This window comes from Pleuronectes platessa, chromosome 8 (assembly GCF_947347685.1).
Source record: "Pleuronectes platessa chromosome 8, fPlePla1.1, whole genome shotgun sequence".
Lineage (NCBI taxonomy): Eukaryota > Metazoa > Chordata > Actinopteri > Pleuronectiformes > Pleuronectidae > Pleuronectes > Pleuronectes platessa.
In genome coordinates this window covers 22,671,318-22,699,036 of record NC_070633.1, presented here as the reverse complement: position 1 = coordinate 22,699,036, position 27,719 = coordinate 22,671,318, and the positions used below count along the sequence as shown (strand labels likewise).

Here is a 27,719-nt window from a genome sequence, read left to right as displayed (position 1 = left end):
TACACACACATTAGCACCACACTGTTTGAAATAGGACTCTGTGGGCATGTAGTGCGCACACAAACACACACACAAACACACACACACACACACACACACACACACACACACACACACACACACACACACACACACACAATGGAGTGAAAGATTTTGTTTATTCAAGTTAAACAGGTTATTCGCTTTGTTAAATAAACAGTGAAATAACGGTGACAAACTTTCCAAACTCACCTGCACGGCCCATTTTCAGTACAAAACAAATTTAACAGAGGATTTATTATTATATTAAATGAATCTAAATACAAGTCTTATTCGCAAATACTATCCAACTATGTGAAATTAGCTCCGGTATGTTTCAGTACATAGGCACAAGGACCCAGCAGACACACACACTTCCCTCTCACCCTCCTCAAGCCTCCCCTTCCGGCCCTCCCTCTCCCTCCCCCACAAAGCCATGTGCTGCTGGGAGATTCTACTTCAGCTTGTGTTTGTGTATGAGAGACACTGAGAGGGGATCACCAGAGAGTCCAGGGTGTTAGAGAGCAGAGAAGATGATGATGGGTTGACCTTTGGGAAGCGTCTCACCTAAGAAACAAACCTGGAGAACATGGAAGCCAAACAGGTCCTCCATTTTGTGCCATCTGGTGAGTTTTACAGGGTTGGTGTGGGGTGAGAAGGTCTTCCATGGTGCAACATGAGCCATCTGTGTCAAACTCTCTCTAGAGCAGTGTGGCTCTTTGTGTGTGTGTGTGTGTGTGTGTGTGTGTGTGTGTGTGTGTGTGTGCTTATGATATTTATAAAGTGGTTTCAAAGGGTCAATAGCGTGTGTATGAATGGTAATAATCTTAAAATAGTACAAAACTTTGTTACACTACAATTTTCAAAGTTTCCCAGCTTTTTTGGCTGCAATTTAAAAGTCTTTATTAATGCCTTAATATTCATTGTGTTCAAAAAGGAATATGAACAAGATACTTTTACTGTTAAGAGAGACAGAAAGACAACAGCCCAAGATGTGGGTCAATATTTACAATACAACAAATAATGATACTCTTGTCTGTAATGAAAACCTGCATATTATTTTCAACATCTGTTTGAACGCATTTACAGCAGCAGTCCAGTGAATTGAATCAGTCCAGAGAAATATATTGCGTCCATAGAATATTGTTTATTCTTCGAAACACAACAACAGTTACTTTCCAACACAATAGAACTAACTGACAATTAGTCCACAAAAAAATTCAGCAAACGCAATTAATCATTGAAAAATTCCAAATTGCAGTTATTGTATGTAGGTAGAGCATGTCTCTGGTTTGGATTGCTGGTCAGATATCAAATTATCTTTCAGAAATAATGTTGTTAAATCTTTTGATTAATTAGTCAAAAATTGGCAGTAAAATTGTTATTGAGAATAATCCTCGGTTGCAGCCCAACATTGGAGTTATAATGTGTTTCCTGTGCAGTGCCATTTAGGGGTTAAATAGATTTTTCTCAGGTCAGGGATTAAGAAGATTAACTGGTGGGAAAATGTCCGAAATTCTAATCTGGCGAATTTCAAAGCTTTTTGTTCCTGTTGATGGAATTCTCTGATTGGAGCTGACGATTGTGTGATAGTGTCGAAGCTATTTCCCAACCTAAAGTGTCTCTGTCTCTTAGTACGTTTTTCCCTCAGTTTTATTTGATCCACCTAAATGCTGATAAACAGGAATTACCAATTCTAGCTTCAAGAGCGGGGGGGGGGGGACAATGAATTCAACAATGTTATTCAGATGAGACAACTGAGACACAGATAACAACTCTCTTTGTCCTTTTGCAATACACCGTTGCATCGCAAGTCTCAAACGATTCATATGGAAATGGTGAAGGATTCTCAGCATTCTCATGTTCAGTTTGACCACCTCAATGCGCATCTGTCCTGCTCTCTTTCACTCCTCTCACTGGAAGATCGTTAAGGATCCTATCCACAGATGTGATAACAACAAGAACCTCTTTGCAATGTGGAATGTGCAATGTCTCTAAAATCGGAAACGTTCAAACCATTATCAAAGAAGCCTAATCTAAACCATTCCATGATTTCTAATTGTCGGCCGATCTACAATTTTCCTCTCCTTAGTGGAAGTCATTGAATATATTAGTAGACCACTAAAAACTCAAGAAGACTTTTGAGTCAGGTTTCAAGAAAACTGAAACAAACTCTCTTACAGCGATTCCTAAACTACAAGCTAATAGTGTCAATGGTCAAAGTTTCTATCTGTGTATTGTGCAGATTTTAATACCAAGCACCATAATATTTACATTGAGAAGATTGAGAAATTACTTTCAGGACTTGACTGGTTCAAATCATATCTAAAGGTCATCTGGTAACTATGTCAACATTGTATGTGGAGTCCCTAAGGGATCAATACTTGGTCCATTTCTCTTCAGGGTGACCAGGCTGCCTCTTGGCCACATAATGCAAAAACTCAGAAGAGCTCAGACTCAAACACATGGATATCCCAAAACTTCCTCTTTCAGTTCCATGTTGCCAACAGTACAGAACTACTTTTTTTTATTATTTATAAAAGAGGCTTCTAGGATCAGGTAGATGCAAAAAAAAAGTTATTCATCCATTTATATTTGTCAGTTGGACATTTGCAATTCCCGCCTCACTCTTCCACCCTAAAGGATTGTGGGCAGACTGCAGCTTATCGCAATACTGCCACCAGAATTTTAACAAGGCAGAAAAAAAATTACTGCATCCCCTATTCTAAGATCTCTGCATTTGATTTGTTTTACTACTGACTGTTAAAAAAACATAACTTCTTGTCTCTAACATAGTTAATAACTAGATGGGGGGAAAAAAGAGGATGTGTATATTGTTGAGTAAAGTATAACTAAGTGGTTACTGTTGGTTCCCTTGGTCATATCCGTGGTGCTTGATAAACAAACATGGGACAGTCCTTGAGGTGTTGAAGTGGAATGAGCTGTGGTTCCTCCTTCCTGTTATTGGCTTTCTTTCAATATATGAATGTGTGCCCTACAGAGTGTGCACTGTTCAGCTGGGAGAGTCCACCATGCTCAAATCAGGTCCTAACAAGGGTTGACTGAAGCTCAGCAGCAGATATCAAAGTAGAGTTAAATATATTTTTTAACGCAGCACATGACCGTACATCTTAATAAAAAGCACACAATTGAAAAACAGGCATTTATATTTATAAGAGCAACTACAAGGGCGCCTTATATTCATGAAAACCAATGCCCCGTCTCCCGTCTGCTGGTTTGACCTTGCACAGTTCAAGTTTGTCAGCTTTGTGACTCGGGGCACTCGATTCCAGAGACCCAACAAGGTTTCTTGTGTTTTCTGTAGCTCAAGGACATCCTCTGCCCACAGATAGCAGCATGGCAGGGATTAGTAAAGCATCTCGCAGGCTTGAAGTCAGCTGAAGAGGATAAGACAGAAATTTATGAATTAAAGCGTGACCGCGCTCTTTTGGTAAAGTAAACAGTTACTTTTGGCCGACTGAGACACACACAACCATTATATTCCTTTGCTTGTTACTACGACCCAGGAGCAAATAGTGAAAAACCGATGGAGAGTAGGTTCAGCTTGTCTCCTGAAATCACTTGACTGGATAATTCATGCTGGATTGATGTTTAAATCAGTGGTGGAGGTAGGATTCTTATATATCAGGGGCCATAAAGGGGCCACAATTTACACAGAGGGGCCAAGTATATGTCAAACAGCCATGCATGATTCAATAAGGTGCACATGTTTGTTAGACCACTCCGAGCGTCGACCTGGTATTGCAGTACCTCCAGGAACGGTGCACCAACACAGTAGATGGCGGTCATGCACCTTGACGTTGGTTACTATCTGCCAATACACCAGATAGACTGGTGACAGGAGAGGGGGCAATCGGATTTCAGCGGAGGCCCCCGCCCTGGATCTTCCCCTGGGCAAAGGATGTGTGTAAAAGACGAGTTATCATGTTTTAGCGATATTTTACAGGTTGAAGGGATTTTTTGATTAAATAATATTAATAACAATAATAATAGAGCCACAGGGACAATTTATTGGTCTTTAATGAAACTGCATCTACAAGCCTAGCATAGATCACAAACCAGGCCAAGGGGTCAGAAACATGCAGGTTATTTTGAGGAATAGAAGTTTCCCTCCTGTTGAAAAACTCAAGGGTTCACCTACACCAGCACCGTCACCAGACTGCACTGTAGGTATGAGGAAGTTAGAGCGCCTGCTGATGGGAATCCCACAGTTAGTAGCCATCGCAACCTACAGTCCTGCAGAAAGACTGAAGTATTACCTCTAATAGATTTGATTTTGGTTCTGAGTGAAAGTTCCATCTCAGTCTTTCTTGTCAGTTTCCATGTTTGCCGTAGAGATGTCTTGTATAGAGCTTCAGAACAGTTTTACAGCTGGAACTGATGAGAAGAGTACTGCCCGCCAGAGTCTATGGTCCATCATTATGCCATTTAGATCAAGTTAAGGGTATTTACAGTTAACTTGACCTTTGTCTTTACGAGACAAGACTATAAAGTTCTGGATCAAGCAGACTGAACCATCCTCCCCGCACTGAGGCACCCTGTTGTCTGTGACTCCCGTGAAGAGGAGGAGGCCTGGGAATGTTCTGTCTAATCTGCTTTGAGATATAACCTCACTCCTGGGCCCCGAGAGCCAAACTCTGCCTCAGGCAGGGAGAAGCTCATGTGTGCAGCTCCAGCGGTGTCTCACATATACACAACTGCCTGTATAAACATCACACACAGCTGGTGTCAGGTTTTCATTGTAACGGAGAGCAAAGGGGTCTTTTTTTCCAGTTTCTCACCATGTTTAATTTGTTTTAGTGTCTTTATTCACAATGTCTCCATTTGACATTCCTCTTCTTTTTATTCACATCTTATAACACATCACTTGTTGAGGGTTTGACCGACTGGAAATGAGGATCCAGCGAAGTCAGGCTGTTTTCGTCGCTTGTGAAGTCACAGCTACTGTCAGAGAGTGAGAAAAAGCTACAGGGTCAAACAGTGTGAGTCCACGTGAGGGCCAGGTTCACAGTTTTATCACCGTGTGCTGGTCAGTTTAACTGTAAACAAACATCTCCATGAAAACACATTAGACAGCAGGTCTGCAGTGGAGGAAAAATCAATGTTTTCTAATATTTAAAATGTTGGCGTTTTGTGACCTGAGGGTTTAAGACATTGATCATGAACAGCAGCGTGTTTGGCTTGAGTCCGGTCGAGACTTTAGATATATTTCTTTGCTCGAGTTAAATGTATTTTTCTAAAGTTATGGTTTATATATATATAATATTTTCACACTGCCAGGAAAAAAGTGTCTTACTTTATGTATTTTATCGATACTAAAATGATTCAAGTATTCAGTATTATAATAATAAACTTTATATATATATATATATATATATATATGGCACTTTTCTTAAAAGAAAAGTGACAAAGCGCTTCTAGGAAAGAAAAAAATTAATAACAGCAATCAAAATGAGTGAATAGAAGATAATCAGTTAATTAATCGATAATGAATGAAATGAAGTTACATACAAATAAAACACAACATTCCTCAAAGCTCTGAAATAAAAAAGTGTTTTAAGAGGAGATTAAAAAGATACTACGGGAGTTTCCTGTCTGATCTCTACAGGTAAACTGCTCCACAGGTTCAAGGCTCTAACAGCAGAGTACCCAGGTCATCAACTCAGATCTGGGAATAACCAGAAGAGATATATATCGTATAAATACCAAAAGTATTGATATTCATATGGAGACATACAATATTGGTTCAGATTGCTTAAGCCCCAAAATCAGACTCGACCTCAGTGTCCTCAGTGATGGACTCAGCCTGGTTATCATTATATAACTTGTTGAGGATGACTAGAGCAGAGATGATTTTGGATTCAAATCAGGATTAAAACTTTTTTTATATTAACAGACATTAACTCACAGTGAATACTCTATGAGACCCTGCAGTTTCCCTCAGTTCACGGCAGCTTTGTTAACATCTTCCAGCTCATTGTTTTGGTTAAACGGCCTCTGCACTGCCTTCACCACTGTTGTTTCCAGACACAGCAGGCGACTGTTTTCATCTAAGAAACTCTAACACCAGACAGACTCAGTAACTAGCAGGTGAACATCGTGGAGAGTTTACGGCTAAAGAACCAGATATTTCCCTCCGGAGATATTTCCCACCTCACGGAGCATAAGCACGACGCCAGATGAACACTAATGTTGCGTTAAATCTGCTTAATGTGTTAATAATTGAATGTTTGGCAACTTGTTCACCATATCAAGTTATATCAAGTGATTTGTTATTATTACTGCTAATATTCTTTATTGTCAAAATTCGGACTTTTCCTTTTTTTTGCAATTATATAAAAGCAATAATAAAACATTTGAAGTTGTGTAACTTTGTCTTTTCTCCCTTGCAGATGCTCCAGCCACTGGGAGGTCTAAGAATGGATACGTGTTCCAGGAGATGGGTGCGTAGCTGCTGAAACATATTCAATTTACTTTTCTTCTCAGCCTGGGCGCTTCTTTTTTTAATACATACATTGAACACAAAATTAAGTTTTTCCCCCCCGAGCTAACACCCGCTAATTTATAGCAGCAGTTATTTATGCTAATGCCAATGCTGCTCGCTGCTCGCTGATGACCAATTTCCCATACGGGTGAGCACAGCCAGTCCCTTCGCTGTGCGTGGAGAGGTTAATTAACGGGTAAATAACGAGGCAGATGATCTCTGAGTCAATGATGGGCAGAGGGAATATTCATAGCTCAAAGCTTTGCCTCGTGAAGGGTTAAGGTTAATTCTCTAATACTGCAGCTGTTTCACCTCCGTTAATAAAACTCAGTCGTGATGCCATTTTTTATCTTCTGTACGATGAAGGAATTTACGAGGGGCGGCTATTGTTACGTTGCTGCACGTCTGGTTTGAGGAGGATTTCTTTTATAGCGCCTCTCCCTCCCTCTTGCCGTGTGCTTGTCAACAGATGGCGGAGCTGTGGGAGGGCAGAATAAATCGTCCCTTATTGGAGACACAGCTCGCATCGCATCTTAACCTTGATACAAGGAGCAGTTTATCTCAGCTTGACTTATCGCACTGAGCCAACAACTGAGGCTGTGACGGGCCTTTATCACCGCTGGTTATTTTTTACGATTCACTCAGTTGTAAAGGGATTTTTAACAAAGAAAAAACGGTTCCACCGACACATCTGAAGTATTTACTAAATAAATTGCAGTGTAAAATACATTAACGGATGTTTAGTCGTCACTTGACTGGGACCTTTTTATTTTGTATCTACAGACCTGCAGGATGGGGAAAAGGAGGATTCTGGGCCAAATAACCACATCTATGACAACGACATCCAGATCAGTGTCTCAGGTATGGTGTCTGTGAGTGTGTGTGTGTGTTTGTGACATGAATAGGCATTAACTAGCACCTCGTTCTCTCTATTAACTATTAATACCAGAGGAAAAAACTGAATGTATAGTCAATGGATGACATGTCTCCTCTTCCTCCCACTTTCCAAAAAACGAAGCTAAAATAACCCAGCTATGAACGTTGTCATATTTTGAGTCTGCACAGGAGCAGTTGAGGATCAAGAGGCAGTCTCAGCTTATGTGGTTTCAATGCATTTTTATATCAATCAAATAACTAGTTAAAACCAAACACACTAAACCAGTTTAGTTTTAGTTTGTCCCATCAATAAACCTGGGGGAGTTGGGACTTATCACCTACACCAGCCACCAGGTGGCGATCACGACACTCTGGCTTCACTGTTGGGGACCTCGCATGTCGTCCATCTCCAACACAGTCTATGGAGAAAAGTAAAAGTATACTTTGGTTAGGGCCATTCACACTTAGAAATAAGATATTGTACATCATGGATTGGGGTGAAGGGACTTATATGTGTGTTAATAAAAAAGGTTTAAATTTAAATCTCCTTGTGTTTCTCTCTTCAGATCCTGACAGTCCAGCATTTGGACTTTTAAATACAACAAGAAAAGTAAGATTTACTTTTTCCCGTCAGTCACAATCCCTCCTGCTGAGAAGCTGCATCTCACAGTTCGAGCGCAACACAACTGTTCTATCTGGATGTTTTAACGATGGCACCCTGATTGTGTTGCAGTGTCCTCAGATCCCTAATCTGTCCGCTCAGATAATTGTTACTGACTAACTGAGAAACTGTGCTGGATTTCAAAGGATCTTTTTTGAGATGGGAGGAATGTGGGGATTTAGAGCGACTGCTTGGCACTGCACAAAATCAGAGAGGGAGCCTTTTCCCCTGTTTGTATCTCATCATGATCCCACATTAAAATCAAATGTCCTCTGCTCTTCGTTCCCATCAGCATGTGAAGCTAATGAACTTCCAGGAGGAAGTGCGTGCCCACAGAGACCTGGACAGCTTCCTGGCCCAGGCGAGCATCCTTTTGGACGAGAAGGCTGCGACTCTGGACGAGGTGCTGAGGCGGATGTTGACTCACGTGGTGGAGGACGGCCACGGGAGCTGTGACGTGGACAAGGTCATGAACTCGCTGTTCACCGATGCTGCCGGAAAGGAGTTTAATGGTGAGCACACACATTGGTGGAGTGAACTTTTAAGAAGTGACTCGTTCAGAGATGAAGCGTTTGATTGATCGGTTGCGTCACATATCCACACTCCGGCTTTTTTCGGCTGTTCATTGCATTTTTATGCTTCACAGTTCACCTCCTGTCAGAGACCATTCAGGGTGTGACTGCCACTTCCACGGGGGTTCGATACCAGCAGTCCTGGCTTTGTGTTCTGTGAGTTGATCTCCAATAATATTTATGTGGACGGAAGCTATTTGAAACCGTTTCCATGTCATTTACTGAATTTATGTGGTAATTTCCCAATGTGGATATTGCCCAGTCCATTCGACTGTACAGGGGCAAACATTAAACCTCTTTTAATGGGAAAGTAATTTTGTCAAAGCTTGATAAGTTGCCTCTAATTTTGCACCTGCCAATACAGACTGCTGCACAATCAATCATTTATACGCCACCGATTCAAAAATAACAGATTTCCTATCAATTCAGCTCCAATGTGCGGAGCCTGCAGAGACGCCATGTCTGTGTCGCCCGCCTGGAGAGGCCGCAGAACTGGGGTGTCAACTGCTGCGAGGCTCGATTCGTCATCCTCATCCTGGCGCCTCCCAGAACGGTAACATTTCCCTACCTGCATGAGTGTGCCTGTACATGTCTATGCATGTGTTTGGGACTAATAAATGCATCTTAATCTTAATCCACCCTGGATCAACAGCTCCCTCAAATCGTTTGTCTTATTCGTTTGGCCACATGCAAACTTTTGATTCTCCTCTGAATCCATATTGTCTTAGTCACATATTGGTAGTTAGAGTTTTATAGCTCTGTTTATCACCGTAGTGGGGATGGAAAGGTCTACCCCTCTAGGAAACCACATTTTAAATCTGCCAGATCTGGATTTTTTTATCTGGACAATATTTCGATACAGATTTATAGATTTTTCCCTGAATAGGATTTCATTTTTAATCAAGATCAATGAGATATTCCCTGGGAAATGGGTGCTATGTTAAGGGAAGAAGAAATAAATCCCTGGATTCGCCCCATTGGTCAAATCTATGTCAAAGTTAAATTGATTCCTTCTTGGCTAATATACTATTCTTCCACCAGGTTTTGTGAAAAACCAACCAACCAATCAACCGACAGGGACAAAAACACAGTTTCCTTAGTGCAAAAAGACAGATATTCAAGGTTTCCAGCCGTTTCAAACCTTTTGATAATAAACAGAAATTTTTTGGATTCCTGAGTGTTGCTCTAAAAATATAATTTTGACGTTGCCTGGGCCCTGGTTATGTTTCCCCATTTTCTGACAACATAGAAGAAACAATTGAGATGTTAATCAGCAGAATACTATAATAAGTGAACTTTTAAACCTACGTTACAGCACTTCTGAAATATTACCGAAACACTTCAGCACTAAGCAGACTGCAGTTTCCTTATCTTCTTCCTCATCTGTTTTTCAGAAAAGCACCAAGACGGCCGTTGAGCTGGGTCGAACATTTGCCACGATGTTCTCCGACATTTCCTTCAGACAGAAGCTTCTGGAGGCAAAGACCCAGGAGGAGTTCAAACAGGAGCTGGTGTTCCAGCGGCAGCAGCTCTCTATCGTCTCGGAGAAGCCGGCCGTGGAGGAGATGGAGGATTCAGATCCACGTAGGGGGAAATCACTTCAGGTGCGAAAGCAAAGGGTGATGTGCCACATGTTGTATAAAAACAACGGTGATGCCAAAAAGCAATAACCAGGGTTTACGACTGTAGCAAACAAAACATGCTCACTTTTAAAACCAACATTTCTCTACTGACTTTCGAGTTTCGCCACATGTTGAAACCACCCGCACGTTTTCCAACTGCATCCGTAACATCTAGCAGCGGCGCAGTAAGGTAGACAAGTCTGATCATGTCAGCCGGAGGAATGAGAAGCAGCTGGGTGCGACCGGCTGGTAAAAGCTGCCAGGTCTGCCATGGTTCTGGCAGCAGAATGTGTGCGGCTCCATTGACTGATGAAGTACTTCATTATGTCCCGTGTTTAAATTAAGAGGAGATGTGTGTGAGCGACGGGGGGGTTCAGAAGAGGGTACACCCAAACACCGTCTACACAGAAAGCATCGTGTCCGTGGCTTTTAAAAGACTGAAGTGAACAATAGGCTGCGGCGACACCTGATGTGATGAACAGCCTCAGAACAGAAGTTAAATGTTGGTTAATTACAGCGAAACCAAACCTTTATCCTGCTCGTCCATAATTGTACAATACACAAAAACAAGCTAAAGTCAAAAATAACAATCATTCAAATGATACATAACTCAGCCAGCAAATCTATGAAATAAATCAGCTAATTTCTCTAATGAATAATTCTTTGTTTAAAAAACCTCAACATGAAGTTGTGTGCAGAGGTTTAACTACAAGAAAGGAAGGGTCATCCAACACAGAAACCGAAGAAAAAATTCTAATCATGTTTAAATCTGATTTGACTCCTGTAAATCACGAACCCACACTTGGCGTCTCATTATCGCCCTATGTTGGAGACCACTGCCCTGGATGTGCTCATCATGATTTGCTCTTAAGAAGTTCATCTCAGATCTTCTTGTAGATTTCGGTGCACTGAGAAAATAAGACAAGTCTTTGGTGCCATCAGAGAACACCTCATCCACTCCTGCCCCTTCACAGTTTTTAGTATAATAATTTTTCCCTGAGCTCGGTTCCGTCCTTCAAACTGACTGAAACATCTGGTGATTCATTTCTTTCCCTCACAGTTCAGAGATTTCCTCAAAGCCGGTAAAGGTGTTTATGGCGACCTCCGCCGCAGACTCCCTCTCTACCCCTCGGACTTCACAGACGGTAATAACACTATCTCGTAACGCCGCTTCCTAAGAGGTCATGTGGGCTGATTTGTACGTGCTACTGAATCACAAGATCTTGTCGTCAAAGCCTCACACTGTTGATAAGGTTTTTTATATCTTTAATAACCCTTTAAATAATCCATCAAGGTTTATATGGGGAGGACCGCTCTCTGCTGAAATACACCACCACTGCTATTTTTCTCTACATTGCCATCCTGCTGCCTGCCATTGCCTTCGGCTCACTGAATGATGAAAGCACAAGAGGAGAGATAGGTAAAGACTCCGGCCTGTTGGCTTAATCTGCAACATCCCACCGTGTTATTACACAGGCATTTATTCCCTGACAAAAATGTGTGATCTGCTGCCGAGATTAAAAAAAAGAGTGTAACAGCAGAACGTGATTCAGAAGTTTGCCGAACTTTCACCATCTTGTTTGATTTTGGTTTTGTTGACAGATGTCCAGAAGACCATCATCGGACAGAGCATCGGAGGAATCATCTATTCTTTGTTTGCCGGCTCGCCGCTCGTCATCCCACTGACCACTGCACCACTGGCCATTTTCATAAGTGGTGGGTATTCTGACCATCAAATTGAATCAAGCAAATTGCACAAACTCACACAGATATCAGTTCCCTCCAGCTGCCTCTTTTCATCAAAGATCCACAAATGAGTCCTAAAGAAATCAGTGGAAATGTTGATAAGAGATTCATGGATTTGTCGTTCTCCAGGGAATAATTCAAGAGTCTCTGGTAGGTTTTGGGGACTGATTTCTGTGAGCATGTAGAATTGAGTACATCTTGATTTCATTTGAGGAGACTGTTGGGCCCTATGTGCTCGGCTGAGTAGCATTCTAGTTACTGGCAGTAAAGATTTGATTAGACAAATCAGATCTGCTCAGACACTCGACTCCTCACGAGGGGCTGATTTGACTATTTACAGTAAACAGGAGTCAGAGCTGCCGTCAGAATCCCGGACAATGATTCATTAAACAACAGGGCAGCAGCTAGGTAGTAAATCTACTGCGGACCTGGCGCTAATGATGAGGTTGTGTGTGTCTTTATGTTTTACAGTCATCAGGGGTATCTGTGACGACTACAACCTCGACTTTGATGCCTTCTACGCCTGCATCGGTTTATGGAACAGTTTGTTCCTCATCCTCGGAGGCTTGTTCAATGTCAGCCTGCTGATGAAGCTCTTCAAACGGTGAATAAACAACACAACTCTCTCGCCGGGACAGAAGCCCCACACTTCTCATATATAACTAAACACTGAAGCGTCTGGCACTGAGGCGACGTCACGTGTTATGACTCCAGTCATAACCGTTAATATTGTTGAGTGAACGCCGCTGCTACTTCAGCCATAATTTTGCCTTGAATGGACTGTTATGTCTGGGCCCGTGTTAAAAAAACGTGTTGACTGATCACGCCATGCGTCTTTACCTTCCATTATCTCTCAGCTCAACAGAAGAAGTCATCGCATTGTTCATCTCCATAGCGTTTGTCGTGGATGCGCTGAAGGGAACCGTCAAAAGTGAGTGAAGTCAAGGTCAGACTACATTAAACATGTTTGAAATTGAATGCGGCCTCTGCGGCAAAGCTATCGCTCCACAGGAAACATCACGCCTGTCAATTGTCGCTGGTAATGTAGCCCAGCAGAGTCACATATCCATCATGGAGTCTACAAGCATGAAATCAAACTGGACCTCCTTTGTGTCGTGTTCTGATTTTACCACAGTTCACCTTGCTCCGGTTTATCATTTATGAAAGGGAGAGGAAAGACATAGAAGACTGTATATTTAGTGGACTCTTGCTTCCTTCCTCTTTAACCCTCAGACTGTTTTAATTCAGTTCATTGATCAAAATGCTTATATGTGCTTGGCTGCCTGGAAATATACTGAAAAAGACAATGTAAAAGAGAATTATTATGGAGGCCCACAGGGGTCACAGCGAGGTTTGCAGTACTTTTCGTTATCGCCAATACAGTTATCGCCCAGTACTTCAAAGTCCAAGAGAAACCAAGTGACCCTGATTCAGTCCATGTTAGCTGCACTGTGTTATTACTTGTTTTTTCAAGTTACAGACAAGTGCAGTGTCTAAAAAACGACCATCCCAATCCAAGAATCTAAATAATAATAGATATTGTCACACGTCGTCTTCTAGTCCGTCTCTAGTGTCACACCTCTCCTCTCCTCTTCCCTCCACCCCTCACAGTTTTTGAGCACTTCTACCACGACCCCACACTGGCGACCACAAACAGCACGCAGGTGCTTCAGCAGATCACTGAGATCCTAGAGAAGGCAAACAACCAGACGGGAAACGACACTGGAGGACACTTGTCGGCCTTCCTGCCCCAGACGTTGGTTTTATGCTCCAGAGAAAGGCCCATCCTCTGCCTGCTGCTCATGTTGGGGACACTGTGGCTCGGTTACGCCCTCTATATCATCAAGAAAAGGTACGTTCACGTGCAGACATTAAACATTGCTGTGCCACAATGAAAAGCCACACTATCAGCAAACTGTACTTACAGTCTGTGGGACAGACACATGAAATGTAAACTAATTGCAAACATTGTTCAAATCTACAAAACTTTGTTTTATTTGTGAGAGAAACATTACAGCACAGAAACATTACATTACATTTTGACAGATGCTAGGGATAGTTACTCTTAGAGATGAGCCGGATACTCGGCTGAAACGAGTATCCGGTACGGATAAAGCACTTTTGCCGAGCACGAGTATTATACGAGTAATACGAGTCAATATCTGTGCGCGGACTGAATGAAAATCCTCACACAGCGTCACAGCGCTCCTCCCCTTCACACACCGCTCTGCTCACTCACTCAAAGAACAGCTCTCTGTCTCTCAGTCACTCAGGTTCGCGGGTCTTTTCCGTTAACGTTTAGGGTTTCTTCAGCTTGAAGTTTGTTTTTATTTCAGTTTGTACTTACTTATTAACCAGTAGAGTTCTGTTAAACGTGGGTTCGTTCAGACGTGGTGCTGGTAGAAAGCGACTCGCGTTACGTCTCTGCCTGTCGGAGATTTTTTTTTTTTTTTTTACTTCACGCATTGAGTGTCTGACTACTCTCTAGCGTCTGGCTACTCTCTCTCCCTCTCTCTGCCGGTCGTTGGAGTTTTTTTTTTTTTTTTAAACCGTCAGTTGGCTCTAACCAGTTTTATTTTACTTCATGCACTGAGTGTCTGACACTTTCTAGGTAGTAGTGGTATAAAAAATATTACAAATTAAGCTACACACACACACACACACACACACACACACACCTCGTGTGGAAATAAATGTAAATAAAATTAAAATAAAAAAATCATAAAAAAATTTCAAAGTTAAAAAATAAAGTTATGTTGAGTATGAAAACACTTGTTATTACATTTCACTTCATAATTGCAACAGCATGTGTTGTATTCATTGTTGCAAAACTTGTTCTGTAAATAGTTCGTTTGCTATTGTGATCAAAGTCATTGATCTGAAGCTCAATGCTGATGCTGTCCTGTAATAGTTTTCTAATCAGCAATAAATATAACAATTTCTGATCAACCCATATCAATTGCATGCTTAAAATAACATACTGGTTAAAGCCCCGCCCGTATCAAGACAACCCGGCCTACTTCCGGGTTAAATCCAGCCCACGTCCGGGTTAAATCACACCCACTTCCGGGTTAGGCCCCGCCCACTCCGAGTACGGATACGGATACAGATAATTCATATGGTTAACAGATACAGATACAGATAATGCTGTACTCGCTCATCCCTAGTTACTCTACTCCTTTAACTATAGTAGCAGCATATTCACTCATATAAGCAGATGAGAGAAGCTAAAAAGTGAAAAGTAACAGAGTCAGACAGAAGGTAACAAATCACACACAATGATTTTCACCCATCAGTTTCAGTTATGTAATACATGAGGTGTATGAATATTATCCTGGGACGTCATTGTTCTTCCCCATCCGTTGTAAAACATTCAGTACTTGACATGGAATTTCAAATTGAAAGAATAACTACTGTAAATACTGTGGTAAAACTTGCAGGATTTATTACTTCACAGTTACATGTTCTGATGTGTCTCTCTTCTTCCACGCAGCCCATATCTGAACCCCACCGTCAGAGAGGTGGTGTCTGACTGTGCTCTGCCGACCTCCGTCTTGATCTGCTCCTTCATCGGCTCCTACCTCTTCCTCGACGTCCAGCGTGAGTGCACATCACTCAAAATAAAAAGGATTGATAGACGAGAACCCTCGAGAGTTTAAGTCACAACCTCGACACGGAACTCATTTTACTGCCCACGACTCCTCTCATGAAGGAAGGTATTGATATTCAGTGAGGTTTGAACCCAGTGCGAGTTCTGAATGAAGATGGATCAAAATGTAAAATCATGAGGGAAACAGTGAGGCTGAGGGAGTCGGCTGAGTGTGACAGAGCTGAGCAGGTGATCAGATGATCCTCAGGCCAGAGCAGGACAATCAGGGTTAGTGTTGACCAGGTAGACATAAAAGAAATAAGCTCCCAAAGCAAAACTTCAAGACGAGGTGATAATGGCAGAAGCCCGGTACCACGAGGTGATGCAACATTCTGGTGGTGATCAGACCGGCGGTTACTGCAATAAGGCGACCAGGAGCAAAGCCAAACCTCCTAATCACAACAATATATATCTGTGTATCAATTAAATGTTTTGTCAATGCCAGAGAATCTTGTAGTGGACCTGCTATAAATAATAAAAAATAAATACAAAAAGCAAATTCTATTAATATCCTGGCTAAACTTTGAGCTTCAGACTTTGAGCTTCCATAAAGCGAGTGAGAAGCAGCTACACATACTTCACACTCCCTCCCAGCTACACCCCCGAAACAAATGAAAGCACACTGCCTGACAACCGCTAGAAGACGACTTCTCCGTGACTCGGTCATCTACCTCTGACTATCGTCTCTCTGGCTCAGTAAAACAATTGGTCATATCACTTTATTTAAGTAGGTGTTTCACAAACAACTTACCAACCTAGACTTAAATGTTGTTAACATGCTACATCTTATCCCTTGAACAGAGAGGTTTTGCAGCAGTTTCAGCACTGACTTAGTTTTACCTTCAAATAAAGTGTTTTTTTAACATCTGGCTCAACTGTAATCTTGCCTAGAACCTGCCTGATCATCTGACCGCTTATGTTTTCAACCACGTGCACAACAAGACCATAATCGATAGTTTCAAAAAAGACCTATGTTAATACTGGTTTGTTTTCAACCCTGTTTTTCTATCGCTCTCTTGTCCTCTGTTAGTCCCTGTGTTCAGCGTCCATGCCGGCCCCATCTTCAACTTCCCTCACTTTGAGAAGCTGAGCGGGTTGAACGCACTGAGCGCGGTCGGGCTGGGCTTCCTCCTCGCGCTGCTCATCTTCATCGACCAGAACATCGTCATCTCGCTCACACATGTACCAGAGCACAAGTAAGACCCCTGTTTTATGTTTATCATATGAAATAAATAAAATCATCCTCTACAGCAGCATATCTTGATTTACAAACGTATAAGTGGTTATGTTGTATATTCATGTTCGTTATTTATCGGCCATTTAATCTCATGAATATTAATAGAAGCACCGCTGCAGCCTTTCCTTGACAACCCGTTTCGTGTATGTGCACGTCTGTACCAGGTTGCTAAAAGGCACAGCTTTCCACTGGGACCTGATGCTGACTGGTTTCATCAACATCCTCATGTCCTGCCTGGGGTTGCCATGGATGCACGCTGCCTTCCCACATTCCTCCCTGCACGCCCGTCAGCTGGCCAAGGTGGAACAGCACGTAGAGAACGGACACGTCTACACAACGTGAGTGAAGTTAGAACGAGGACAAAAAGCAAGCGAGGCTTTGAAAGACAGCGGCGAGGCACCGGTGTGTCTGCGTCCTTCGTACCCTGAGCTGTGGAGCGTTTGTCAGCACAGACCCAACAGTCCCTTTAAACTCAAGCAAGCTGCACCAAATTGCACTTACTCAGATATCAGTCTCATAATTCTTCCTGTACCTTTCTCTGCCTTCTCGTGCCACAGTATCGTCAGCGTGAAAGAAACGCGGATTACGTCTCTGGTCGCCAACATCCTGATCGGCCTGTCTGCCTTCATGCTGCCCATCCCTCTGCAGTGGATCCCCAAGCCCGTCCTCTACGGCCTCTTCCTCTACATCGCCGCCACGTCACTGGACGGGAACCAGATGATGGACCGCATGTGCTTGATGCTTAAAGAACAGGTGATCAGGGAGGAGATAAAGAGGCTGATAAAGAGACTAGCTCCAGTTTGATAGTTGTAAATCAAATATATTCATATGCCGGTAACAGCAGACGGCAAATAGTGGGAGTTTGATATCCAAACATTCACAGGGCAGAAAAAGTGTAGGAGGCGAAATCTATGGCATCATAATTTGAAATCAGTTGGTTGTTGATAACTTCCACCTGAAGAGTTGGAGGTTGTGTTATTATGGGAAACATTTGTTGTCGTAATGAGTCATGTTGAGCAAGTGAAATGTGGTTATAATAACAAACAAGAGAATCTATCCTCCCTTTGTCCTCTGCTTATCCGGGATTGGGTCATGGAGTTATAGCCGCCCTACAAGGGTATCCCAGACTTCCCTTTCATTATCAACGACTCCCCACGGCTCTTCCTGCGGGATCTAGAAGTGTTCCTAGGCCTTATGGGATATGCATGTCCTCCAGTGAGTTCTGTGTCTACCCCTGAGAAGAAGGCGCCCAGGTGGCATCCTGAATAGATTATTCGCTTCTATTCCCAGCTCCCTCCGGAGGAACTAACTCCTCGCAACCACCATAGATCCTAAACCATATTGTTTTCCCTCGTCTCTGTCCAGACGTCGTATCCCCCCACCCACTACATCCGCCGGGTTCCCCAGAGGAAGGTTCACTACTTCACGGGGCTGCAGATGATCCAACTCATCATCCTCTGTGCATTTGGGATGTATCCTCTGCCCTACATGAAGATGGTGTTCCCCCTCCTCATGATCCTGCTCGTCCCCATCAGGTGAAACCCTGCTGCATTACATTTGATTTAATCTCGTTCATTAAACACATCTGTCTCCTTCAAGTCCCTGAGTCTATGGACGTGAAGTAATAAATATTACTGCTTTAATGAGTGTAACATGAATGTGTCTCTTAGGGTCTTGCATTACGTTCAAATTGTAAATTATTTAATTGTAAGTGGTGGAATGTGCTGAATTTAGTACTTTTACTTTTAATCATCGAGGTAAATAGTGTTAATAACATCTACATAATGTTGACTTCAGTCATATCAACAGTCCAGTATTTTCCAGTAGTAAATGCGGCTGGGTTACATAAGAATACTGGTAGTGTTTTTTGTTTATTTGATAGCGGGATTATGCAGAAACTACTAAATTCACCTTCACAAAAGGTAGAGGGCATAAAAGTTTGGTGTGGATATGGATTAAGGATCAGGATTTTTGTCTTCAACTGTGTTATATGATAAATAATTTAGGGTCATCAGACCACTTCCTCTTTGTTTTTTATTTGTCCAATTCTCTGTTCTGTTCCTCCCTCTGTGGTTTATCCTTTAAGCTGCTGACCCCAAGTGATCGGTGTGTGTATGACTGTTGTCTCTGTGTTTTTTCATCTCAGGACCAGTCTGCTTCCCAAAATGATCGACGCCAAGTATCTGGACATCATGGACGCCCAGCACATGTAGCACATCACGAGAGGAACTCCATGATTGTGTTCATAGCTGATTTTAAATGCATTTGGACTGCAAGACTTCGATGGAAGCTCCCTGCTGGTGACTCCGGGGCCACTCGCACCTCGTCTTATTTCCTGTGTCCTTGTTCAACACAGATTCACCATCAGTGTGGTCGACTTTTATATGTGACATTCCTTCACCTTTAAAGCATTGAACAGTAAAGTCACAACTGGCAGATGTTGAGTTAATGTCAGACATACTTTTATATATTTAAAAGGCAACATTAATCATGTGAGTTAGTTTCATGTTGTTTCAGAGAGAGAGAGCGTGTCTCTCACCTGATGTTCTGATGAGGTGAATAAGGATGTTACAAAATCAGTGAGAGTAATTTCACCGCTCAGAAATTCATTCATGTAAAACAGTCTCTCGCATTGGGTCAATAACTGGTATTTTTATTTTGAGAAGACGCATGTAACGGTTTCTGTGCATCACAGTGTCGGGATTTAATCAAACTGTTGTACAACAACAAATAAAAACCGTTTGTTGGAATTTAATGAATGTTTCTCATTAGAATGTGAAAATAAGGAGGTTCATTTTCAGTGTCTTTGGTAACTACTCATTCCTTTATTATTAATCATGATGATAATTATCAGTCATTATTAGTTACATCAATAATAATAATACATCTCGTTCATTCTCAAATTCAATTATGCAAAATGATTCTAGCAAAAAGAAATATATCAAATCTGCAACATGTTTTATGTTTTATTTATCATAAGATACATTTACATTTTCCCCTCAATAATTCATCAAATCCATCATATCTTTTTTGATATTCATTAAAAATCAAAACCTGAAATCAATTATTTATAGAAGTATTCAGACCCTTGACTCAGGCCTTTGTAGAAAACCCCTAATGGCGGTGTTTACAACCATGAGCCTTCTTCCTCATGTTCCTCCTGGCAGATCCTCTCAGGCTCTGTCACATTGGACAGGAAGCATCTGTGAGCTGCCATCTTCACGTCTCTCCACAGATGTTCTGCAGGGTTTAAATGTGAGACTTGGCATCGTCACTCAGGGACTGTGAGTCTTGACTGTGACGTTGGGGTCCCTGTCGAGCTGAAATCTGAAAGGCTCAGATCGAGTGCACTTTGGAGCAGGTCATTCTTACTTCTCTGTATTTGGACGCATTCACACTTCTCTCAACCGGTATCCCATCTCCTTCCCCACCGCCGTCATCACAGCCATGGGGTTCGCCCGGTGATCAGCGCTGTTCGCTCGAACTCTCGCAGTGCTTTTTTTGCCATTAGCATTAGCTCCAGGCTGTCACCTTTTGACACGCCACTCCTCCATAAAGGCCTGATTGATGGCGTGCTGCTGGGAGATGGCGTTCCTTCAGAACAGGTTCTCCTTTCTCTGCAGAGAACTTCGGACTTCTGCAGCTCTGTTAGACTGACGGGTTTATTGTCAAATCAGCTTCAGAGAAAAGGATGTACCTGGCAAAACATGGACCAACAGCAAATGATCTAAAAAATGACGAAATTTGACATTTGCATTTTGTCGGATTGAATTTTCAAATCAAATAAATAATAACAAATACACTTAAATATGTTTTTACCTGATTTCAGGTTATTTTATCTTTTTACAATAATACATAGAACTAGGTTAAGTGTCCACAAAGTGACAGTATGTAATTACCTCTAAATGACGGATTAGAGTTTTTGTATTTTTATTGAAAAATAAATTATAGTATAATATTGAAAATAAATAACAAATCTAAATACATGTTTTCAGTTAATTTGCTAATGGTTATTCAAATTTAATTTACAACCCAATTAAGTGCAAAACATTTTACCTGGTTACAGGGTTATTTGACCTTCTGCAATTAAACACAGAACTCTGAATACTTCCTGAGGGTCTGAATTCTTTCTGGAACCACAGTAACTCTCAAAGCAAAAGATAATTAACATTGCACCATGAGTTGTTGCCATCATTAATACTGTAACAGGACGACACCTGCTCACACAGCATCACACACAACTCTGAGGACGGCTGTAACATCACCAGTGTTGTGTTCCTTCAATAGATGGCAGTAGAAGCTCATCTTCTGGAGATGGTAGACGTGCACTCACAAGCACATTAGAGACACAAAGAGTTACATTCATGTCTGGAAGAAACTTAAGAAGATTAGTTTGACAATATAAACAGAAAAAGTCTCACTCATATTTCTCTCTCAACATTGTTTTCCTATTATTTATGTATCAACTGGTTCCTGGAGATGTTTTCCAGCCGTATTAACTGGCTGTATTGAGCGGATTGAATATATTTCCAGGAAAAACAAAAAGCTCAATGACAACAAAACAGAAGCAAGTTCCTGTTCACATTCTGCTACAATACAGCAGCGAACAGGATTATTGTTTGTGGACAGTTTGGATCAATGCAACAGGAGGAGGTGTTTCACATTCAGTCATTTCTCAGTCAAAGAAATGATCTGTGTTTGCAGAGTGAACCAGACCTGGAAGGTGCCGTGTGAACATCCTTTGAAAGACTTTAATATTACAATCACTGTTATGATCAGATAAGTAAAACGTTTTTGTCAAACTATTTAACAACTGTGAATAAAAAACATGTCTCGCCTCTTCATTTGAACAAATGCAGTGTTTCCCACTTTGGGCTTGATTAATCTCTGCTGTTCATTGTTCCTTTCAGAGCTGACAGTGCAATTATGTGCCACCAAACAGGAGCTTAATTCATCTGTGAGAGATGTGAAGAGAAAATTACTACAAATTGGCCAAATCACTACGTACATCTTACAACAGCTGAGACAGAATGAAATGTGAGAATTGATTTTGCATTTTCGAATGAGAGCAGCTGCCGCTCAGAGTTCTGAAGTTGAATGTGGAACGCGACAGGTCGCTGAGCCGAACCCAAGACTCTGCTGAGACTTTTTGTTGAAACCCACAGGTGAAAAAGAAAAGGGAAATGATGCGTCTGTCACCATAGAAATAAGTCAACCTCTTGGTCAGCATAGAGTCGCTGCAAATTAATTTGCCTTCACAAGAACCTGTATATACATCTCTGCCACCTACACAGAGCGTAGTTTCCTGATCTGAGTTATTTGTGCTCTTGTCTGTGCAGGTTTGACATTGGTTGTGGGCTTCCTCAACATTGTCTGTCCTCATGAGTTTACCTCTGTTTCAGGTGCTATATCCACACTACTACATTTACAACCACTAAAATGTGGTTTGGAAAAGCTGCTGGTCCCATTTCAGTTTGAAAACTCCGGAGTTGCATTTTTAGTGTGGACTGGCAGAAACCGAGATGTTTGGTAACAGTGACGTAGACACTTACTTACAACCTCTTGCTGATTGGACCTTGATCACATGACCCCCTCCTGAAAGAAAACAACCGGCATAAGCCTGAGCTAGCTGTGAAGAACGCACTATGGATAATCGATAATTGATTAAGTGATGCTTTTGATCAAAATTCTGCATACAATACATACAATAATACAATGAAACAATACCGTCCTGTTTACAAAGGCACACCAATGCCCACACATGAGGGGTCATATGATGAATGTTTTCAGGTGAGTTAGTATGTATGTGTATTAAAAGCCATCTCATGTTTCTGTTAAAAAACTTCTTCTTCTTCTTTCCTCCAAGTGCCCAGAAGAGTCAGTCTCTTGATGCAGAGAGTATTTTCAGAACTGCTCCAACTCTGGAGGTAAAGTTAGAGCCTCAACAGAGCAACGGCACTCAAAACTGCTTTCGCACACATTCTCACACCTCCCCTCCTCATATCTGCGTTCCTCATTTGCAGTGCGCTCACACTTGGTTCTCACACCTTCGCTTAAACCCGATGAAAAGGCTGAGCATCGAGGACTGATGACAGGATTTAAACCAGCTCACAACGGGCTGGTGGGCTGAGGAGAATCAGAAAGGCTAAGGTGACAGCGGAGACAGAAATCCGATGTACGAGCTGCTGGAGACAACCCACGGTGCCTTGCTTTAAAGTCCAGGCTGGGCTGATGTCATGATGCATTAAGGTCCATCATGGAGATAAAACTGGTGTGTCATCACAGACAATGCTGCTGGGTGAGTGTGGAGCGGCAGATAAGCAGAGAGGATTGGGGCTGGTTGTTGTTGGGGAGTCCAGGCGGTGCTATTGACAGAACTCTGTGGGCTGTTGATGTGCTGAATCAGTGTTGAAACAACAGATACACGACAAACAGCTGCACTCGGACTGTCACACATAGAAACAGGCTCGCAGACAGCATGCTAAACGCATACAACACACACACCTACACGTGCATTTCACAAAGAAGTTCACATCAATGGTTTGACATTTTGGGATATACCATGGCTTTTCATGCAGTGAGTTGGATTATAAGATTGATATTACACCGGGATCTGTTCAGCAGCATGAAGCTCGAGGAAACGGAGGGAAACAGTCAGACTGCTCCTACGACTGAAGCTCATTAATGAACGGGTATCTCAATTATTGTAATCCGTACACAAACTGACATGTTGTAACTTCATACATATCAGAGTTGAATCAATGTTTTTCGTCAGCAATGCTATCTATCTATCTATCTATCTATCTATCTGTCTATCTGTAATACAGACTGAGTTGGAATGAGTTTTTGTCCCCGTATTTAAAACACATACATTTGTAAAGGATTAAAAATGTGAAGTTATTAGATGCGACGTCTTGACAGTGTCTGGTGAGAACCCATCAACTGTTATCACCAAATGAGGAGAAACAAGTCATTTAAATCATCGCTTTAACAAAACTGCATGAGAGAGGAGCAGATGAGAGCACCTTCAGGAATCCAGTGCAGGCTTTGCGGGACAGTGATGGCTCAGCTCAGCTCATTTACAAACCCGGGAATCGGGGTCAACGTCTTGTTGTTCAAAGAAGTCAGACTGACTAACAACTGAAGCTGGCAGTGGCAGGCAGCAGCGGGCAGATGCACAGCATGAATATATTCATCAGTAAGTTATGCAAGTTGGGATGTATGATTAAAATTAGAAGGCAGTAAATGCAACAGCTTTGAAACGGGGAGGCGTGGGTGCAGCAAATACAAACTCGATGTATTCTAAGGTTCCTGCTGTTGACACAGGAGGAGCAGCTGTGGCCTGAACGATCCAGACAGAGAAGGTCTGAAGTACTCCTCAGTATAAAACACCTGGTGGTAAAACCTGCCATCCTGCTCACACAACAACAGAGGATCTGCTCTTCACACAAACATGGAAGTGGTCAAACCAGGGGACCGTGTGACCATCGGTTACACAGATAAAGGACACTTTTAACTTTGGAGTGAAATATAGAAGTGGATTCAGCTTCTATTGATGGAAGTTGTGAGAAATATCTGTATACGCGTCACACTCATGGGATATCCATATGTTTCGTTGCCAACTGAATGCATTGGAATAGTAAAGTCACGATTAGCATTTGAAACACACCCTCACAATAAACAACAGTATATCATTTATTTGAAGTGACTCACAATGTGACATCAGTCCCACTTTATCCTGCACTGAACATGAAAACTGATAAAAACTCATCTAGGCATTTCTGAATGTTGCAGAGGGCCGAACATGAACCTGTGCACACCTCTGACTTTCTTTACCTAAGTCTGTTTGGTGTGTTTGAATGTGTGTGTTCCCCGACTGTGCTCAGACGAATAAGAGCTAGAGAAGTAACCGATGACTCTCACCCGCACTCGAGGCTTGTTTTCGTGCCAGGAATCTAAAATGGCACAGCAGGTCCCTGGCATACAGCAGCCCATATGTCCGTCCTGCAGGTAGATTTAATCTATGTCACTATGTCTAGGACATCTGTGTGTGTGTGTGTGTGTGTGTGTGTCTGTGTTTGTCCAAACGCTGCAGGTAGGAGCAGATGTTCTCGACGCTGGTTCCAAACGGCTGGACGTGCAATAAGGTTGATCCCTGAGGTTGAACAAATAGGTCACAGGGAGACGTTAATTGAACTGTCAAACTGCAAAGACGCACTTTGTCCACAAACGTCCAGTCGTCGGAGTTTCTGTTTCTTGTCAAACACTTTAAACGACAGCTGGACTGTTTAGAAATCATCTTGTTCTGTTCCTCCGCTTGATTAAGTGCAAAAACAATGGAGGACGCGTCAAGTTGCTTTGCTCAGCCTCCCAACACCGTTGAGAGCCTCTTGTACATCGTGGCTGCAGATTAGAGTGAGTGTTTAATGATGGCTTTGATATCGTTGTCTCTCATCAAAGCTGAGTGCCACTGAAACTCCAAACTCGACCAAAACATCTGCTCTGAACACTCTGGTCGCACCACGAGAGAAAGAAACTCCTCATCCTCTGCTTGTCGTAAGGGCACCAGGACTCCCTGTGAAGAAGCAAAATCCAGTTATATAAAAGATCAATATCGTGCCTTTGATAATATTACTGGAAATTTGATAAGTTTAATAACAATAAGTTTTACACTCACACTTAACAAAGCCCTTGGATTTTTACAATCTGGTTTTAATGTTTAACTGCTTTCAGGCCAAAAAAGGCAAACAATTTATTACTAGAAAGTTTAAACCATTTAACTGTGGACCTCGCTACCTATTAATATAATGGGTGGTGCGGTGAGCTGGCAGCATGAGAATGAAAGTAAAGTAAAGAAGTAAATGTTAACCATACTGCAGGGAGATAAAATTGGTCGGTGGGATGGTAAAGATATGGTACGTTAACAGGATTCTGCTGCGTATGACCTCAGTATTTCTAAAATCTTCACTTTATCAAACGGTTAACTATCATTGGCCAAAGACCCACGTTTGAATAAAGCTGAATTAAACTTTAACAGTAACAAGAGTTTTCACCCTGAAAAAGTCTTTTTAGCTCAACAATGCAAACAAAACCTCTTTCATCTTCTACACATCTTCTCCCTTTTCTCATTCTTCATGCGCAAAAAGTTCATAGATTATGCAACTTCCTCCACATTCACAGTGAGGAAGCAGAGAAAAGGCAAAGAGACTCAACCCTTTGTTTTCTGATGAAACATTCCCCTCCAGGAGCCGACTGCCCCCCCACCCCTCCTCTATTTCTTTTTACTTTGACTGAGCATCAAACAAAACTTCGAAATAGAGCGATTCTGACATAAGAAGGTGGCAGGATCTTTAACAGTGATCTGTCTGCGCCTCAGCAAACTACAAGAGTGCGTCTGAAGAAAGGACAAGCACCATTAACTGCCTAACTACCTCTGAGCCAATCACGCGGCCCCTCTCTGCTGCGAGGAGACGGTGGACGGCAGGTATTTCTGTCGCAGGAAGAAACACAGAGCTGGACCCCGACGGACGGATACAGATACTGATATTAATTGGGAAACTCAGTTTGCATTATCTTTTTTGTTTTACAGGGCGAAGCAAGTTTTTATCTTTCATGCTCAGAGCTGGCAGATGTCCTTGACAATTATCATGTCAAAAATGCAGCGCGCTGGATAACAAGCAGCAAAAAAAAAAAAAATGGGACGAGGCTTTGTTTACTTCTATAAATAATGTAGTTTATTATACACATGGGGAATAGATGTTGGCCATATTTTCCATTATCATAGAGTCACATTGCGTTATGTAATCTAATGAGTAGAGTGATGTTTCTCTCTTCGTATCTTCCTCCTCGCTCGCTTGAATGCCGACGTAATTATGCATAGTTATTACCTCAAAGCGAGGCAGAGCAAATCAGAAACATCCAGCTGTGGCAGAGGTGGTGTCGGGAGCTAGCGCTGTAGTTGCGCTATGCAAGGGATGGAGTGTAAAAGAAATGGAACAGCACTTACTGGTATTATGCAGTCCCATTCAACAGCTAATTAATAACAAGTGCTCTGTTTATGAGACTGATAATATTACATTTCTGTTGTGTTCCAGGACACAATTGTTGGCATTGGTGGATTTATTTTCATCCCGAGGTGTTCTTGTTATTTTCTGCACCTTCTTTTTCAGGCATTTTAAGGATTATTTTTTCCTCTTACATGGACTCATTTGTCCAGTCCGTTGCTGGGGAGGTTTGTTTGTCTGTCAATAGGTTAACACAATAACAATGGAATGGATTTGCACAAAACTCAGAAAACCTGTTCTGAGAAAGAACCAGCTAATGCAAGAATTACTTTTTGGCACAGATCCGGCAAAAGGGGCAGATCTAGGAACTTTGTTTCCGCTTTCTTTAACGTAAGACTGTTCCACTAATTTCCTTAATGAAAAAAAACGTTAATGTCTGCTAGCATCATTTCCAACCTTTGACATGTAAAAATTTGAAAGAGCAATTGATGATATCAGAAGGTTAATTGAACCAAGCAGTTGATGATTAACACTGCCACGCATAGAGTTGGCATAGTTTACACTTCTGATTGGACTTGGAATGAAAAATAAGGAAAATGTTAATCTGACGGACTGGAGACATAGGGTGTCGTTTAGTGTCAGCTGGGGTCGGCTCCAGCCCCCCGCCACCCTCAAAGGATAAGTGGTATAGATAATCGATGGATGGATCATTTGCCAGAGTTAAAAAGTGTCAAACGGAATAAATAAAAGATGAAAAAACTCATTCATAGCTTCACTTCTGGGATATAACACTGACTCTAACCTTTATTTTGCAGACTATCGATCCAAA

At 42.0% G+C, this 27,719-nt stretch overlaps 1 protein-coding gene across 1 annotated transcript; it reads left to right on the top strand.

The window, feature by feature from the left end:
• Nucleotides 1–419: 419 nt before the first annotated feature.
• LOC128446489 (solute carrier family 4 member 11) lies at nt 420–19,641 on the top strand. The gene is made up of 20 exons (XM_053429562.1): nt 420–644; nt 6,432–6,482; nt 7,307–7,384; nt 7,966–8,009; nt 8,353–8,572; nt 8,707–8,788; nt 9,062–9,185; nt 10,027–10,236; nt 11,315–11,399; nt 11,549–11,674; nt 11,857–11,970; nt 12,472–12,604; nt 12,858–12,931; nt 13,612–13,852; nt 15,494–15,600; nt 16,680–16,845; nt 17,051–17,224; nt 17,444–17,639; nt 18,252–18,421; nt 19,033–19,641. Exons 1-20 carry the CDS (start codon nt 608–610, stop codon nt 19,097–19,099), a joined length of 2,499 nt encoding a protein of 832 aa, XP_053285537.1. The 5' UTR covers nt 420–607; the 3' UTR covers nt 19,100–19,641.
• Nucleotides 19,642–27,719: the final 8,078 nt, after the last annotated feature.

Coding starts and splice junctions, on each gene's coding strand:
- LOC128446489 (XM_053429562.1), top strand. CDS start 608: ATGGAAGCCAAACAGGTCCTCCATTTTGTGCCATCTG. Junction 8,789..9,061: donor CAGTCCTGGCTTTGTGTTCT/GTGAGTTGATCT, acceptor CTATCAATTCAG/CTCCAATGTGCGGAGCCTGC. Junction 10,237..11,314: donor GTAGGGGGAAATCACTTCAG/GTGCGAAAGCAA, acceptor TTTCCCTCACAG/TTCAGAGATTTCCTCAAAGC.